Here is a 17,617-nt window from a genome sequence, read left to right as displayed (position 1 = left end):
ATATAATTTTTAAAAATAAAATAAAAAATCATTCCTCTGACCCTCAAATTACATCAAGCATGGTTGTAATTTTCAACACCCTGGTACTCTTCATTTCATGTAGCACTTGTGGAGCTAAATGGCCATTAAATGTATGAAAATAAAGAAGGATACACTTTTGGCATATTCTAGTTTAGAAGATGGGGAAACATACAAACAGAGCATATACTGGATTTGCATTTTTGCATTCTGAGTGCATTAGAAAAGGTACGTTTTTCTGTAACAGAAAACCACCAGTACACTGAAAGCAAAGTGAACAGTTTTCTTTTTCTTTCACAGAAAGAATATGAAGTAATTCAGCTATTCCAGGTTTATTTTGTTCTTTGGGAATTTAACAATGCAGTTTGAAATGTGTGCATAAGAACAGCTCAGCCAAAGTGAAACTATTTAGAAACTGTGTACCTGTTGCTGTTTTTCATCTTTAAATTAGAACAAAGCTTCTAAAAAAGTTGTACATCTATTATTCCCAATGACCAACAGCCAATGCCATCAAAAATAGTTGAGGAAAATGTCCTTGCAGATACCCTATGCAACTGCATTCAACAGGGTATATGCAAAGTGATCTTCAAATCTGCTTTAAAAAGTAACTTGAAGCCAAATGTGTAACAGGGCTTAGTAACAGCTGTATTCTCTGCAAATAGTTTCACACGAACCTGAAGAAAATCCACAGCTTCCATTAGGTAACAACCCCAATGCAGTTAGAGGAGATAATTTATTATCACTTATAACCATGGCAGACCCAAGCAGTTCCAGGTCAGCTGGAAGGCAATTGGGGTCCTCAAAAACGAACATTTTGTGGCATGTGAGTGTCTATAAATAATGTCAAGGGTTAAGTGACTACAAAACTCAAAATCTCCTCCTTAAATAGCTAGGATACACACACAGTGTCCACATTAAGTGCTGCTGAGCTTAACTCATCTGTGATAGTCAAGAAACTTGCCCGTTAAAGGCAACGTGGTACAGAATTGCTCAACTCTAGTTGGGTTACACAGCCAGTATGTTCTAAACCACTGGAAAAACAAATATTGGCAATTGCGTTTTTACAGTTCAGCATGTAATGGGTCCGTCTGCAACAGGAGAAATGTCTCTCTAAAGCTGATACCTCTTATCCTTGCAGGTGGTCTATCTATGGCTTTTTAGGTTCCCAAGCTGAAGTTTTTTTGTTTATAAAACATCGCCAGAGATTTGGAAGCTAAAAACTGTATACCATGTTGCTTAATTAGTAAATTTGACAGTCTAAATTTCCACTATTTATCAGATCAATGCCTGGACTTCTCTATGCAGCACTGGCAAGCTTTTGCCGCTGTGCACATGCACCCAATTATTCTCCAAATTCATTTCTGTGGGAATCGGTGCATTCTCATGAATGACTGAGAAAATGCTTGAGCTAGTTCCCACAGCTCGGGGCAAGATGCACAAAGTAGCAGGCTTCCGTGCCTGTACCTCAGCATTAAAAGGAGGGGGACCCCGTGTGGAAACAAGGCCTGTGTATGCACAACCCCTCCTCAGCTTGGACTCCAATGACAAGAGAATTTTATTTTCTAATGCTACAGTTCTGTTGGTCACCTGTTTGGAAAGGTGTCCTAGCCAGCCCCACTTCTTCCCAGTCAAACAGCCGATCAGTGGGATTTTGTAGCTGTTTTAGCTCAGAGTGTTGTGCCCCTTTGGCTCATGGAGGACCAGTAAATTTAATAAAGGCAAGCACACTCCTTTGGAAGCACTTAGCATCCTGCCCCAGCAAAGGAAGACTCTGTGTCTTGTAAGCAGAGACCAGACTCTGTAAATACAGTTTTGCATGTGTCCAACTGACACGGGACCGCTGGCGCATGGGTCCTTTTGGACCCAGAAGAGGGCAGAACAGGGGTGGGGCAGGGTGGACTTATGGGTGCTTCGCCAACACAGACAGGGGCCAGGAACAGAACCCCCATGCAAAATGGTCACCATCTGTATATATACTGCATACACCTTAATCATGGGGCTATTCGAAAACTAGATGGGGGCTACATGTCTTCCAGAATTAAGGCTACAACCCTATACACTTATTGGGGGGGCAGTACTGGAGCTTACTTCTAATAAGACATGTATAGAACTGCACTGCAGCCTGCAATCTGATATACACACCTGGAAGTAGGCCTCATTGAACACAGTGGGACTTACATCCAAGTAAATATGCATAAGGTTTGTGCTGTAAAACCTAGAAGGGTAATTGTTTGGCAGGACCCGGGACCACGGAAGCCAAAGTGAAGTCACTCCACTGAGTTTCTAGTGGGAACTGTAAAAGAGCAGTTTCACAGTGCTACTAATTTCTCTCTGGTGCCAATTTCATTTTCACTACCAGTGGCAAAAGTACTGCTGATATGAGGAAGAGAGACTTAGGGCCGCAATCCAGTACAGAGTGAGGCATATTGATATATATATATTTAACTGTGTGCTGGATTGCAGCATTTGGAGCCAATTCCAGCTAAAGTGAGCTGGAACAAACAGCACAACCGTATACGTATCTACTCAGAAGTAAGCTTCCACTGGCTTCAGGGGGACCTATTCCCAGGGTAGAGGGTACAGAATTGCAGCCTAAGTCACTGAATCCAGCGGAACAGGTTACCCATCCTGGTGAACTTCCATTGAAAGTTGGCATCCGAGTGCTTCGAGAGAGACCATGGTATGCCTCTCCAGGGGTGAAGGCAAATTGTTACATTAGCAGTACCAAAGTGTCTTCCAAGCCTGGGCAGTGAGTAAGGAGGTGTCAGAACACCCCCCCCCCTTTCTACCTCACTGATGTGGTCCAAAGGAAAGCAGAGCAATCTTAGGGGTCTCCGCTCCATATTTGTGTAGGGTGTACTCCTTAGCCTTTTACTCTCCCAAAGTTATCCCACAAGGGCAACGGAGGTTTAGGACCAGTTTTTTCCCTTCTCCTAGATGAGCTACCTTCCCAGGTTAATGAGACCCATCTGCACCTCACGTCAGTAGTAGAGGCAGAAACTGCAGTTTTGACCATTGAGCCCACAATTGATCTCACCCGCTCAGTCTGCCAGAGCCTGTCTTCGCATGCAGGGGAAGTCCCTAACTCACCAGCGGTACTACTGGTACAATACCCCCCCTATAACATAGTACGAATAAAAAGGGCACATGCTAAAGGAAGAAAGTAATGTGACTTAATCATTATGACTCAAGGGGAACTGTTTTCTTTACCGTTGACCTATTAAAACTATAATCATGAAATACAATCTTTTTGAAAGGCAGAATACAGAGATGACAATGTTAGGCTCTTTATACATATTATGGCCGTACAACCTGCCCGAATGAACGGAGGACCTCCTGATTTAAAAAAAGAAACTGAGGGTGGGGTGTATCTGAAGGTGGCTTCCAAAATGGCTCCTTCCCAGTTGCTTTTCTCCTGGTTACAGTACTTCTGCTCTCCAAGGACAGGAGGAGAAAAATGGCTGGGGCAAACCAGCTTCAGAGGGGAAGCACATTCGGGGGGAGAATTCATCAATGTTCTTTTGCCTGCAACTTCATTGTTTTTAAATCACCCCCCCCCCCAAAAAAACCTGAATTTAAAGAGATCTGAGAGCAACCCACAGATCTGGCACCATCACGCCTGGCCTATCATCAGATAATAACCCCCAAGGATGCAAGAAGAGTCTGCTGAATCAGGCCAATGACCTGATTAAATAAATATTATTTCAAACAATGCAACTTTAAAAATATAATAAAACATTATTCTTTGTTGTTTTGCTTTAGTATTATTTGGCATATGGCGAGTGGAAGCCTGTGTTTTTAACAAAGGCTGGCAACTTGTAAAAAGCAGCTCCTCAGAAAAATAAAATAAAAATTACCTGGAACATTCACTTGTAATGCATACCATTAAATCTCAAGGCAGTCAAATGCCATCAGCTACCAAAAAGGGGGGGGGGGATCAGGACCTGTTGCAATCATGCAGAGAAGAAAAAGACATAGATTGAAACATAAAAAGAAAACTCCCGGTGGCAGTTGGTAGTATTATACGGCACTCAAATTATATTAAAGTTGTGGGGAGAGATCCATAGCAAGAGAAATCCTTCTACTTCCCCATTCAACAAAGGAGTGCATATCAATCACAGCAACAGATAGTGCAAATGGAAAAAAAGTGTTGGCCCAGCAACACAGCTCCCTTGAAGTTTATCAAGCAAATAAAGGCCACTTCTGAAAATGCTTTTTTCTTTTTCTTTTTCGCAGTTATGGACGGAAACCAATGTACCGTGTACCTGCCGAGAATGGTACAAATGCATTTCAATGGAACCCGTTTTCATGGTGAACACACACAGAAGCAGTGACGTGGGAAGGCCCAGGTCTCTACCTCAGTACATTTTGCTGGGAAACATACTGATTGGCAAACAACAAAGTCATGACTAACCTCTAAGGCCATTTATTTCAATGGGCCTGCTCTCAATTTACAGGCACGTATGTCATGCCCAGTTGGCTCAAGGGTGCATAAGGTATCGGAGCAATTGTATCATATGAAATGGCCTGAAGGGTATTGTAATGCAAAACAACCAGCATGTCCAATTACTCCTTAATTCAGGCACAATTTGATGTGGAATAGGAACAGCAGCTTCAGTCTCAATCCTTTTCTTACTGTAAATTATAGCCTTGATCCAGATGAATCAACCAACATGCACACGCATCAGGCAGCACTCAATGCTGCTTAACCCCCTTCTTTTGTTCATTTTAAAGGAGCTTCACTGCAATGTTTCTTATGCAAACGCCACAAGAGCTTTTTTAAAAACAAAAAGCAACAACCCTCAAGTTTAAAATCCAGTTTGGCCGCTCCACATTGGCATTATAGAACTGGGAGCCACACACTCAGCCAGTTCAAGCTAGTACAGCAATAGTGACGATAGCTGTGTGCTATATAGACTAGCTGTAGAGTGTGTAGACCAATTGACTTTAGTTCAATAAATTGTATCATACTTTGTGGATCAAAGGGTGGCGGTTCTAGTCAAAGCAGGCATTTCCGCTCAGAGGTTTCGAGTTCTGTCTTCCTCCTCTACCTGAAAACTAGGGGCCGGAAGACCCTAAGTGATGCCTCAGACTGGAACCACATCCCACACAAAAAAGCCGGCATGGGAAAAATGAAAACCCATTGCTTTCTAGAAATCCCATCATCATCATCATCATCATCAAGGCACTCAGAAATGCCCTTCTGTAATAAGACTATATGGCATGTATCTTGAGCCTGCTGCTGCAGGAGATCTGGGAGCGTGACATTCAGAAATGTTACTTTACAGGACAAAAAGAAAAAAAGAAATTTCTGAACTGCACATTTAAACAAAATGTTCACTACATCCCAAACTCCGGGTGAACTGCAAATGGCAAAACCCAGGTGCATCACCGAAGAGCGTTCGAACTGCTGCCAAGAAGGTTCAGAAGCCGTTTATGGCACATGAGGATGCATCTCCTGGTTTTCAAAAGGTGGCAGCGGATCCCTCCAATATGTGAACTGACTGTAGGTGTCAGAACAGGGGAAGTCTGAAGAATGGCTTCTTTTCAACAGGGGAAATACGTGATCTACCACTTCGCAGAGCCTTACGTACCTGGACAAAAGGAAAAAGATTATTATTACCACTGCCTAATAAATTGGATATGCTGATACCATGGGCTGCATTAATACAGCTATTTTATCCACATTTTAAGACAGAATAATTAAGGAAATTACATCAGACCCACACAGTCATATATCCCATTTCTGAATCTGATGTGTGACAGTACAATTTGCTGAAGCGTTGCTGAGCTAACATAGGATTGCCTTGGGAGCTTAAATGCAACAGCACAGCTGCAAATGTGCTGAAAAATAAGCTTTTCTGTTCAAATAAAGAAAACTGGGAACTTCTCATTTTTAACTACTGAATCACAGAGTGATGAGCTAGCACATAAGGTAAGGGGTAAAGGGCCCCTGACCATCAGGCCCAGTCGTGTCCGACTCTGGGGTTGCGGCGCTCATCTCGCTCTATAGGCCGAGGGAGCCAGCGTTTGTCTACAGACAGCTTCCGGGTCATGTGGCCAGCATGACAAAGTTGCTTCTGGCGAACCAGAGCAGCGCACGGACACGCCGTTTACCTTCCCGCCGGAGCGGTCCCTATTTATCTACTTGCACTTTGACGTGCTTTCGAACTGCTAGGTTGGCAGGAGCTGGGACCGAGCAACGGGAGCTCACCCCGTTGCAGGGATTCAAACTGCCGACCTTCTGATCAGCAAGCCCTAGACTCTGTGGTTTAACCCACAGCGCCACCTGTGTCCCTTCGGCACATAACTGAAGTAAATCTTAATAATATCACAATCTGAACTAGATGACCCTCGTGGTCCCTCTTAACTCTGCCATTCTGTGATTTCAAGGCGGTCCAGTTAATTTTTACTGTAACACCCAGCATCAAAGGGCTTAGAGAAAGAGAACTCCACCCCACATTAGGAGCAAGTGGACTGATACTCACGATGAGATGTTGGTCTTTGCATGCTCTTGAATTAGCTCTCCTTTAGGATTAACAGTGAATATTCTGTTTAGTGAAACTCCCACTTGCTTGTATGAATACACATCCTAGGCGGGGGGGAAACAACAAACACAAACGTTAGGTCCCCCCTCAGTATAAATCAAAAACAGTCTACCTTTCTAAAATTCTTATGTGTTTCACTTCACAGGGTTGTTGTGAGGATAAAACAGAGAAGGGTCAAGTCATGTGCTTGCTAAATCCCCATGTGCACGAATGTGATGCAGATTGATGGGAGTATTCTGGAAGAAAGGGTTCACATGATCTGATGACTGAGGATAACCAGGAGAGTCAAGACCCACAAACCGCAAGACATTTCTGCCAATCCCCTAAGACATTTGTGCAGATCTCCACATTCCTCTCCACTTGACCAATGGATATGGATTGAAGAAATGTTTCACAAAACGACATAGAAGTAACATGTTATAGCAAGTAGCTTGAAACTACAGCATGAACCCCAAACGTTATCTGCAGAAGCTCCTCTTTGGATGAGTCCTCATAAAATAATATCACAAAGGTACTTACAGCAGGCCTATTGCCAAAAGCAGCGTAAAATGGTTCTGTGCTGGGATGAAACAAGTTTTTGATGTCCGTTAGGCACTGAACTTTAAACTTCTCTGGCTTCTTCTCTATTACTTCCCTAAAATAAACCATCACACACAAAAACAGAAGTGCTTTAGAAGTGCTTTATCAATGCAACACAGTCATTTTTCTTAGGCTAAACACAACCTTTTAAGTGACTGAACTTCAGGTTCCTACCAAAAAAGAATTGTAAATCGAGTCATGGTTCCTTGTTTAAAAAAATTGGAAGTTTCCAAACCTAAGTGACATGGTTAAAGATGAGGCACAAATAATATGGCCAATGTTCACCTCTTTAGTCTGATTGATTTAACTTAAAAAGAGTTAAGGGTGTGCCTAATTTGCCCACTAACATTAAGGGATTTAATTGTACTATGATTGAGGACTGAAAATAACCTTATGTCACATGTGTAAACCCGTTTTTGTGCATTTTATGCAAGCCTCTGCATTCTAAGGAAATAGCATCATTGACGCAACCACAAAATCCATTTTGAGCACACCCTTATAAATAACTAGCAGATATGGTTTGGCCCACTCAAGTCTCATTTTGTAATAAAGATGTAGGATCCTTACAGCAAGCTCAGAAAATATTTCGGACAAGTAAGCAACTCCAACAACTAGCAAGCAAGGCAACCCTCAACCCAGTGAAATTTCTAGAATGGCAAGATTCCGTGTTCTCTTACCTGTGGAAAGCTGAGAACAAGCTGCTGGGACTCAGTAATACAGGACCTTGAGGCAGCACTGTTCCTCGTTCGTTAACCCAGTGCAAGTATCCTCGGGTCATATCTGCCATTCCTATCGCACGTGCAGAACAGTATAGGAACTTATACCCATTTCTGTTTCAAAAAGAGAGAACAGTTGCCATCGTCATTAGAAACACGCTATCCAGAATCAGCTTTAAGCATGTGAGCTGATATTGCCTTTTAATATCTCCCTTGTATTGGATAAATTGTATTATGGAATATAGCACTTCCTTCCAGCCATAAGATTTAAGCATTCAGAGCCACTAAGGCTGCAGTCCCATGTTCCAGTCTGAGGGTGTTTAGTACAACTGATTTCCATAAAAACTCTGCACAGAACAAGGGGGCAAAGATGGCTCTGTCATTGGGCCGGGGGGAAACAACTGCCTCAAGCAGCAGGTTTTAGGGCACCGTTCATTGGCAGCAAATTGCCAATGATTTAGCTTTGTGAGGAGGTGCAGATACAGGGGAAGGATAGAACATGGGGAGCCAAAGGAAGGCTCGATGCATGTGTCTGAGGGAGCAAATGACTCTGAAAGCCAAAGGGTGTTGCAGCAGACTAGGCCTACAAACCAACACCGAAGAGGGAACTGACTGCAAGTCAAGTGGGGAATTGACTGATCTGATAAGCAGAGAGAAATCAGCTCCCTGAATACAAGAACAGAAAATGGGAGGGATTCTGTAAGGGGCAGATGAACACACACCCCTTGCATACACACTCACACTGTATATTTTAGACACCTATACTGGGTAGATGTTATCTTCGTTTTTAATTATGATGGTTTTATGCACAGCTGTTTTCATTTCATTTATGGTTTTTAGCAGTGTTTTCTATTCATACAGTGGTAACTCAGGTTAAGAACTTAATTCATTCTGGAGGTCCATTCTTAACCTGAAACTGTTCTTAACCTGAGGATACCACTTTAGCTAATGGGGCCTCCTGCTGCCGCCGCGCAATTTCTGTTCTCATCCTGAAGCAAAGTTCTTAACCCGAGGTATTATTTCTGGGTTAGCGGAGTCTGTAACCTGAAGCGTCTGTAACCTGAGGTACCACTGTACTCCACTTTGGGCAGCTTTTTGATGACGCTGTTTATATAAATTCTAGATTTTAAAAAAGTGTGGGCTGGGTTCCACTACGCTGAGAAAAGTCCTGGACTTTCTCCTGGAGGAATAAAAGACTCCTCAGAACTTCTCGGTGAATGATAAGAGTGTGTGAGACCTAAAACAAAAGCTTGAAGGGGAAAGCAGAGTGGAATCTCACCAGCTTTTTATTATATTTTAGCCACTGTGGACAAACCACCATTTGGGTTTTCTGCCTTGCAGTAAAATCCTATGCATGTCTGTTAAGGAGCAGGATTTGCTGTATTCCACTGAATTTTCTCACAGGTAACTCTTATAGGACTACAGCCTCAGGCACCAAACTTTCTGTCAGGAGGGACAGAAAGGTATGTTGTTGTTGCTGAGCTCATCGGTGTTAAAGAGCCACACTTCATCCGAATACTTACCTACCAGGCCCAGACAGACCCTCCCTCTAGATCAGGCTTCCTCAACCTCGGCCCTCCAGATGTTTTGAGACTACAATTCCCATCATCCCTGACCACTGGTCCTGCTAGCTAGGGATCATGGGAGTTGTAGGCCAAAAACATCTGGAGGGCCGAGGCTGAGGAAGCCTGCTCTAGATTATGCCAAACACACTTTGGAATTAACCACTTTGAAGACAAAGGTCCTACATGACATCTTAAGAAAAGATCAGGAGTACTCTTAGCCTAATTAGAGCCATTTTGTTTTTCCGTGCAAGCAGCCTCTGTGCTGGCATAAGGCAATAGATGCAAACATTCTCAGAAAAGGCCAGATTCAGTGAAAGGTTAACTACGTAATATTTTTTTATTGTTATTGTTATTAAAACTTGCACACCACCATATATGCGCAGGTCTCAGGGCGGTTCACAGTATAAAATCACAATTTAAAAAAACCACAAAATACATAATAAAAGCAAAAACAAGTACAACCCAATAATACTCACTGGCTCACTTTATGGTACAATTTGGCAATCCCTTGATGTGTCCAATCTTTGCCAAGAGTGGGCAAAATATGACCTAAAGTATCTGACCTGGAAAAAGAGAGGATTTATTGATTGAATAGACTAGAAGAAATACAACAGCCCACTGTAATACAGAAAAATGCTATGCAATTTTATATAGTTATTTAAAATTATTATTTGTTAACACTGTTTCAGTCTTGCCTTTCGGTGTAAATTCTTCTGTGGTCTCTTTCTAAGAACTCTTAAAAGAGAAAACCATTTTATCCCTCTTTAACTTTAGAGTAGCATTGGAATCAATACGAACACTTTATTTATCATAATCATCATCATCATTCCATTTCTGTTCCATGATCAGCTTGGACTGGGCCACCAAAACTGGGCAAGAGTCCTGGAATTGGAAGGGACCCTGAGAGTCATTGCTTAGTTAGTCCAATCCTAAGCAATGCAGGAATCTCAACTAAAGCATCCATGACAGATGACCATCTGACCTCTGCGTAAAAACCTCCATCAAAGGAGAGTCTGCTGCTCTCCAAGGGAGTTAGTTCCACTGTTGAGCAGCTTTAATTGCCAGAAAGTTCTTCCTCCTGTTTAGCTGAACTCTCCTTTTGGGCAACTTGAATTAAACAATTTTAAAAAATGGCCCCAGTGCAAAGAGAGCATTGCAAGTGTCTCCCATTATTTTCCACACTGCTATTTCGAACTTTCTGATGAAGCAGGCAAAACGGTTTTCCCTCAAGGGGAACTTGGAATACTGTGTGCCTTGCGAACCGCTCACCTCGTAATTGTGCCATCAATGTCAGAAATAATGACCTTGTCATCCCAGTTCCACAAGTAAATGGTGCCTTCGCAGCGGCACGTCCCTTGGTACTGTGTTGTAACACTGAAAATCACATCATTGGGGCCATTCTTAAGGTTCAGGCTTTTCTGTCAAAAAAAGCACAAACAAAACCAAAACCCAGATTTCAAGCTATGCGCGTCGACAAACCAGATGGCTCAGAATATTATTAAAGCACAGTTCTTAAAGGTCTGGCAGTAAATCGCTTTAGTCACACGCATTTAAGTCCCTTCTCTTGCATTACTGAACAAGGATGCAGAATTACAGTCAGCATAATAAGGAATTCTGCTGTATAGCCAATGGCCTGGAATGTGCAAAGCAGGTAAAACAAGAAAATAAAATACCAGGCTCAGCAACAGCAAGCTGCTATGTAAACCACTTAGAGGTTTTCACAATTAAGCAGTATGAAAATTTTGTTTTTCAAAAAAATTAAAAACCAATCTTCTTATTGATTTTAAACGTCAGTCAATGTACTGGTTGGGTAACACCTTCCTGGGCTTTTTGGGTGCCCCATGTTCTCTTACATCAACCACTTCATTAAGGCAAACTTTCTTTAACAACACCCCAAAATAGAATCATTGTCCTTCACCCAGTGTCTTAATTTCTATAGTTGGAGTGAAAAGTTGATGTGAACGTAACTTACAAGCTGTTCTGAACTGAGTCGAAGGGTCTTTTTGTAACCCACTCCAGACAATAATGGAAGATGACCAGGGTTTGCTGATGATGCAAAGGGTTGACTTGAAGCTCTAGGGTCTTCATCACTTGAAGAAGACTCATCTTTGATTCTGAAACATCATACACAGGCACATTATATATAATCCTGAGCAAATGCATATAGGCATCTACTGAAATACAGTGGTACCTCTGGTTAAGAACTTAATTTGTTCCAGAGGTCCGTTCTTAACCTGAAACTGTTCTTAACCTGAAGCACCACTTTAGCTAATGGGGCCTCCTGCTGCCACTGCGCCACCGGAGCACAATTTCTGTTCTCATCCTGAAGCAAAGTTCTAAACCTGAGGTACTACTTCTGGGTTAGCAGAGTTTGTAACCTGAAGCGTCTGTAACCCAAGGCACCACTGTACAATAAAACATAGCAACAGTAAATGCATGAGCTGTAAAGCCGCTCATGTTTATTAATGTAACATTTACTACTTTTTATTTTGTTTCTTACAAATGTATACCATCCTTCCTCCAAAGAGTTCAGGACAACATTCAGGGTCAATATTCTCCTCCTCTCTGTTTTATCTTCACAACAACTCTGTGGGGTAGATTAGGCAGTGTTGGGGGACCTTCCTACAGGGAACCTCACCCCCCCTCTTGCTGACCAGCACTTTGCCCAGTAAGAGCAGCAGCAGTGGGTCAGGTGAGGGGAATCGGGAAGTGAGCGGGACGGAGGTGTCAGGGCTCAGCGATGTGGGAGAGCCCCTGCGCCGCCAGCACCAAGAGGTGGAGGGGAACAGGCAGCCCTTTCCGGCGCCTGAATTAAGGCGCGCCACTAAACGTAAGGTCGGGAGGAGGCGTTTCGGGGTGCCCAAACTCTTATGCTGGTCCCACTCCTGGATTCTGGGAGTGACTGAGAGGTCATGTTTTCTGCTATCTCTGCACTGTAAATACTATGCACAATAAAACTCTTAAAGACAGAGCAGACTTGGGCATCTTTACTCAAAAGTAGCCGCAACAACACCCTTATAGGCAGAGAGAGAGAGGCCTGAGGCCCCCCAGTGTTGAGCAAGGATTTAAAACCAGGTCTCTCCAGTCACCCCACCCCAGTGGCTTGCTATCATATTCATAATACTGACTTGAGGAGGGTTCTTTAAATTAAAAAATTGTCACACATCCTGGCAATTGTGTACACAAATAAACACACAACACAGTTGTACCTACACATTCAGAATAACAGTGTGATATGTTGGAAGTTAATGTCTCCCCCATGAAGAAAAACTACCGGGAAAGGAAGGGAGGAAGGAAGGGAGGAAGGAGGCACACTGGGGTCAGAAATTCTAGCCCTGCCCCCTCTTCCTGGTGTAACTTTCCTTCACATTCACACCTGCAATCTGAAGTGGTACAGTTAAAACAGAAGTAAGATATCATGTTTATTATTATTATTAGGAATCTGCACATCAGCTCTTATTGGTCATTCCTCACACACACAAAACATGGGAGAACTAGACCCACATCCCAACTCAGCTACAAAATTCATGGGGCCTAACCTACCTCACAGGACTGTTTGTACGTTGCCTAGAAAATGTAACTGATGGCTGGCCATATAACTGTAGTACGTTGCTGCTATTATTGAGAAGGCAAATGAAGCAAAACTTCTAAAGCACAACATAAGCTGAAAAGCAGGACAGAAACAGCTGATACCTGTCTTGAATGTTCAACTCTTCTTTTCCACTCAGACCTGGCACGGGCTTCGTTTCCTGTAGGCGAAACGTTAAAAAGGTGAAGAACAGAACCGGCTCTGAAAATTACACACGCAATCACAGTAGAACTACCCTGGTGCATGGAAGAGGGGAAACTGCAGCCCACCACCTCCCTGGCTTCCAAACGGATAGGAGGAACACCGAGAATGAAGCAAAAGCAAGGCCTGCTCTTATCGCTGGGCCTGCTCTGTTCTGTCCTCCTGATCTCAGTGAATTGCATGTTTGCAGAACTCAAAACGCAGGAGCAGACAGCATGGCGGATCGGGTCGTGGCATTGCTCCCTGACAGCAGCATCACCACTGCTTACCAAGATGAGGCAGGAACAAGGTTGGAGGTGCAGAGGCACACCAGCAGAGCCAATGATTCCAGAGCTCAGCATCACTCTGCCCTGCCCTGGTAAGTGGCAGCAACAACACCGTTGGGAGGGCGGCAGTGCCTCCCAGCAACTGGCTGCTCCTGCTCCTAGAGGGAGCACCAGTTGTTATGGTTAATAGCTACTGGCAGACCACAGCTCTTAGAAGCTTGATGGAGGATAGGTCCACCCGCGGTCATCAGAAAAGGCAGCCCAATGTTCAAGTAGCAATTGTGTTCAATCTGTCATATAGGGTAGGTACGAAGAGGGGAGGCCCCTCACCAGCATGGCTTGCCTGAAAGCTTCCTGATGGAATCAGGCTGAACACTCTCGGAGACATAATGCTCAGCTACATGGGGCAATTCTTAGGTTCTTAGATAGTGGCTTGAGAACACTACTTGAGCGCATATATATGCAGGGCTGTGCGCATGCTGCGCTGATGCAGGGGGAAAAACAACACCAAGTGCAATATCACGTGCAGAATTCAGCATCCTGAAAACCTCCACTTTTGTTTTTAAAACAAGTTTCTAGCCCTTATTGTTGCAAGAATATAATTAAACGTCTGCAGGCAACATCGGATGAAATGCCCTCAGCTATGTCTGAAGGTTTCAATGTTCAAGGTCTCAGTGCTCTGCGTCGTTACTTAACCCCTCCTCATATGAGCAGGAGCAGAATAAATTAAGCAAAATGGCAAAATAGGTAAGATAATTTTATCGAAAACGCCCCACAGATTCTTCATGAAGTTTGCAGGTTACAGAATTCAACTCTTCTTTCTGCTAAATTTAGTTTGCTTAGGAACAAAGTCAAAAATGCAAACTTTTGGTTATCAGGCATTACACACAGCCTCATATATATGGTTTTCTAACCTGGGGGAAAATTTGGTCCATCTAGTTTCTGAACTTACCTCTTTGATAGAGCTATTCCTCCCTCGCCATGAAAACCACCATCTTCCACCTTTTTTTGGCATCTTATCCCTCATTATAGACTCCACAGTGGCCTGTGATAAATGGATGGTAACATAAATAATGGAACAGAACAAAAAGTAACCTAACTCATGCAAACGAAAATATATTTTTTTAAGAAAAAAAACGACAAACCACACGCAATTTAAAACTCAAGCAAAGAGAGTCAAAGGAAACATACTGTCTGTGGACCACAAATCTTGTCAAAGCAAAACCTAATGGTATCCAGAACTGTACGGAAGTAACTTAAACAAGAACACTTACAAAATTTAAAAAAAGAAGAAGAGAAAATGGGAACGAAACAAAACGAAACAAAAGCATAATAAGCCATTAGTATAATGTTTAGGAGAGTGGGGAGAAAGAAGTCTCTACTTCACAGCTGTTTAGTAAAAATCATAATGGGTTTCTGCTGGTAAGAAAACATGGGTAGGCAAGATGGTAAGCTGTCCCCAGTAAAAAAATAACGAAACTAAGCAGGATGGTTGGTTTAGTGTCTCTTGAAAGCTATTCAGGAGAGTACAGGCTAAGGGGTATAATACAGTATAATGAAACATTCAGCACCAAAATAGCCACTAGTTGCTTCTTGATGGTGAGGAAGTTTATTTCCTTAACATGTTGGACAGCAAAAAAATTCCTAAGTGCACAATTTGTTTTATCCAAAAAACAAATATGCAAGTTCAGTGCATATTCTCTCCACGTGGCCTTATGTCGGTATTGACTAAAGCAACTAAAGCAAGCCCAACCTATTCAAATTCACTTGGATAAATTCTGGAAAAAAGAATATCTGTGCTGATGCACACAGGAGCATTTGCTACTTGATGGCTGCAACCATAAAGCAATGATATGCATGCACAAATGGACCATTACAGATAAAGCAACCGGGCCAGCGGGGGGGGGGGGGGAGAGAGACTTTCAGGTCCCCTTCCATTGCCTCAAATGCTAATGCCTTCCAAGATAGTATTTTCATATTCTGATGCCAACGTTTACAACAACAAAAATGCCGCAAAGTTGGGTTATTTACATGCATGTGTGAACTGGACCTGTGTGAGCAATGTCGCAGGAGAGAATGTGGCAAAAAGAATGCTCCAAAATATGATTCAGACCTGGTTCCAAATAATCCTAAATCAGCACTAGTGACAGCAGGTGGCTACCGTCTTTCTCATAAAATAAGACACCGTCTTATATTTATTTTTCCTCAAAAAACCCCATGGTGGCTTATTTCCGGGGGATGACTTATTTTTTCGAGTGGGAGCCGGCAACAGTGCGCTGCGTCGAGCCCCGACCCAGCAGGACCAGGTGAGAGCCGGCAGCAGCGCACCGCACGGGACCAGGTGAGAGCCGGGGAGCAGAAAATAAAAACGGCAAGGCTGCCCTTGTAACACAGCACAATAATAATATTGCGGAGCTGCGGAGCTCAGCGGGGTTCCGGCCCTCCCATTTGCGTGCTGCTGGGGAGCAGAAGAAACGCCGTGATCCAAGGAGCACGGCCGCGTCGGCGGAGCAGGAAGCGGCCGCAGAGGCGGCTGTGAGAGAAGCGGCAGCGGAGGGCCCGGCAAGAGGCGGCTGCATGGGAGCCGCTTTGGGGAGCGCAGCGCGAAGAGCCTGGTGAGAGGCAGCTGTGGCTGCAGGTGAAGCCCCTGATCTGCGTGGGCGACTGGGGGCGAGCGCTCTGAGCGCTGCGGTAGCGGCAAAGAGCCGCCCGATCAGCCCGCCTCTCAGCAGATCGTCGGGAAGCCCCTGCAAAACACAGTGAGGCGGCCGCGGGGGAAGCGCCGAGAGCGCCCAGGAGCGCGACTGCAGCAACGGTGATCCCAGCGGCTGCGGAGGTGGCTGTGGGCACGCGCCCAGCGCCAAAGCACGGCGGTGGAGACGGCCACTGCGAGTGGCATGAAAAGAAGAAGGCCGCCAGCAAGCACGCTGTTGCCTCTTGCCGGCTCTTCCGAAGGCGCTTAAACGCCTTCCTCTCCTTGCCAGACCTGCTCCCCCACTACAGCTTATTTTGGGGGTATGTCTTATATTTAATCAACTCGTGAAAAGCCTGCCATGTCTTATTTTGAGAAACACGGTATATATAGTTCCAGCCAAGGTTTGCTGTTCGAATACAAGTCAGATTCATGAAGTCGCAAGCGCATCCTCAGCCAAAGTCTAGAAAATGTTGGTTCGTAGCCCCAGCAGTGACCAAGGAAGGCAATATAGTCACTGAAATGCATGAAGCAGTTAGCCTGGGGACCATTTTCGACCACGTGAGTTTGGGGGGGGAGGTGGCACACAGAATTGAAATTACAACTCTCTTTGCAAGGGTTCTTAAATGTCGACCTGGCCAGTGTCTCAAGCAGAACATACACAGCTTAGGACAGAAACTCTTCTCCCATCCCAGTCCCAGGAAGAGGAAGACTAGGAGAAAAAAAAAGCAGGACCATATTTCCCCAAAGTCTGTTGAAGCTTGGGAAGCACAGTCACGTAAAAGCATGATTCACGAATGGTAGCCAGCACTGTCCCAAGTGCCTATGATATTTATTTATTTATTTATTTATTTATTGCTATATCCTTGGGTACGGTGGCCTGTATTTTTTTCCCCCAAAAGGCTTCCAGGGTCAATCTCACCTTTGGCAAAGGTTTCTGGAACGCTTGCATGGCCAGCAGAATAGGAGCTGCTGTAGTCCAGTTGTAGTACCTATGTCAAAAACACATTTGATGCACCATTATTGAAACTATCTGCCAAATATCAACACATGCCTCAATGCACAACTTCTCAAGGAGTTAAGTAACTATACAGCTTTTAGAAGACGTCTATAGGCAGCCCTTTACAGGGAGGGTTTTATTTATTTATATATATATATAATGTTGAATGTTTTGTTGTGTTATTATATATGTTGGAAGCCACCCGGAGTGGCTGGGGAAACCAAGTCAGATAAGTAGGGTACAAACATAACAACAATAACAATGATAATAATAATAATAATACCATCAGGTTAGTGCAGTGGCATTGAGTTACATCTGCGCCGGGACTGATCTGTAAGACTGAGAGCAAGATGGATAATGTACTGATCCACTTCTCTGGAGAAGCTCCTGTATGGCTACAGCTCGGTTGGTTAGACCGTGACACTGATAGCGCCAAGGTTGCA

General features: G+C 43.8%; 1 protein-coding gene across 3 annotated transcripts in view; it reads right to left on the bottom strand.

The window, feature by feature from the left end:
• Positions 1–714: 714 nt before the first annotated feature.
• Positions 715–17,617, bottom strand: part of LPIN1 (lipin 1) — a 79,848-nt gene continuing 62,945 nt past the window's right edge. For all 3 annotated transcript variants that reach the window (XM_035109829.2, XM_035109830.2, XM_035109831.2), the window contains 10 exons: positions 17,097–17,166; positions 14,435–14,527; positions 13,120–13,175; positions 11,399–11,540; positions 10,696–10,844; positions 9,903–9,989; positions 7,823–7,975; positions 7,086–7,200; positions 6,507–6,610; positions 715–5,612 (listed from right to left, as the gene is read on the bottom strand). In XM_035109829.2, coding sequence (XP_034965720.2) covers positions 5,453–5,612; positions 6,507–6,610; positions 7,086–7,200; positions 7,823–7,975; positions 9,903–9,989; positions 10,696–10,844; positions 11,399–11,540; positions 13,120–13,175; positions 14,435–14,527; positions 17,097–17,166 — 1,129 coding nt within the window. In that variant the 3' untranslated portion in view covers positions 715–5,452. The remainder of the gene's footprint in view (positions 5,613–6,506; positions 6,611–7,085; positions 7,201–7,822; positions 7,976–9,902; positions 9,990–10,695; positions 10,845–11,398; positions 11,541–13,119; positions 13,176–14,434; positions 14,528–17,096; positions 17,167–17,617) is intronic.

The sequence above is a fragment of the Zootoca vivipara genome, chromosome 3, assembly GCF_963506605.1.
Source record: "Zootoca vivipara chromosome 3, rZooViv1.1, whole genome shotgun sequence".
Lineage (NCBI taxonomy): Eukaryota > Metazoa > Chordata > Lepidosauria > Squamata > Lacertidae > Zootoca > Zootoca vivipara.
Note: the sequence above shows the minus strand (reverse complement) of the source record. Positions and strands in the feature narration are given on the sequence as shown.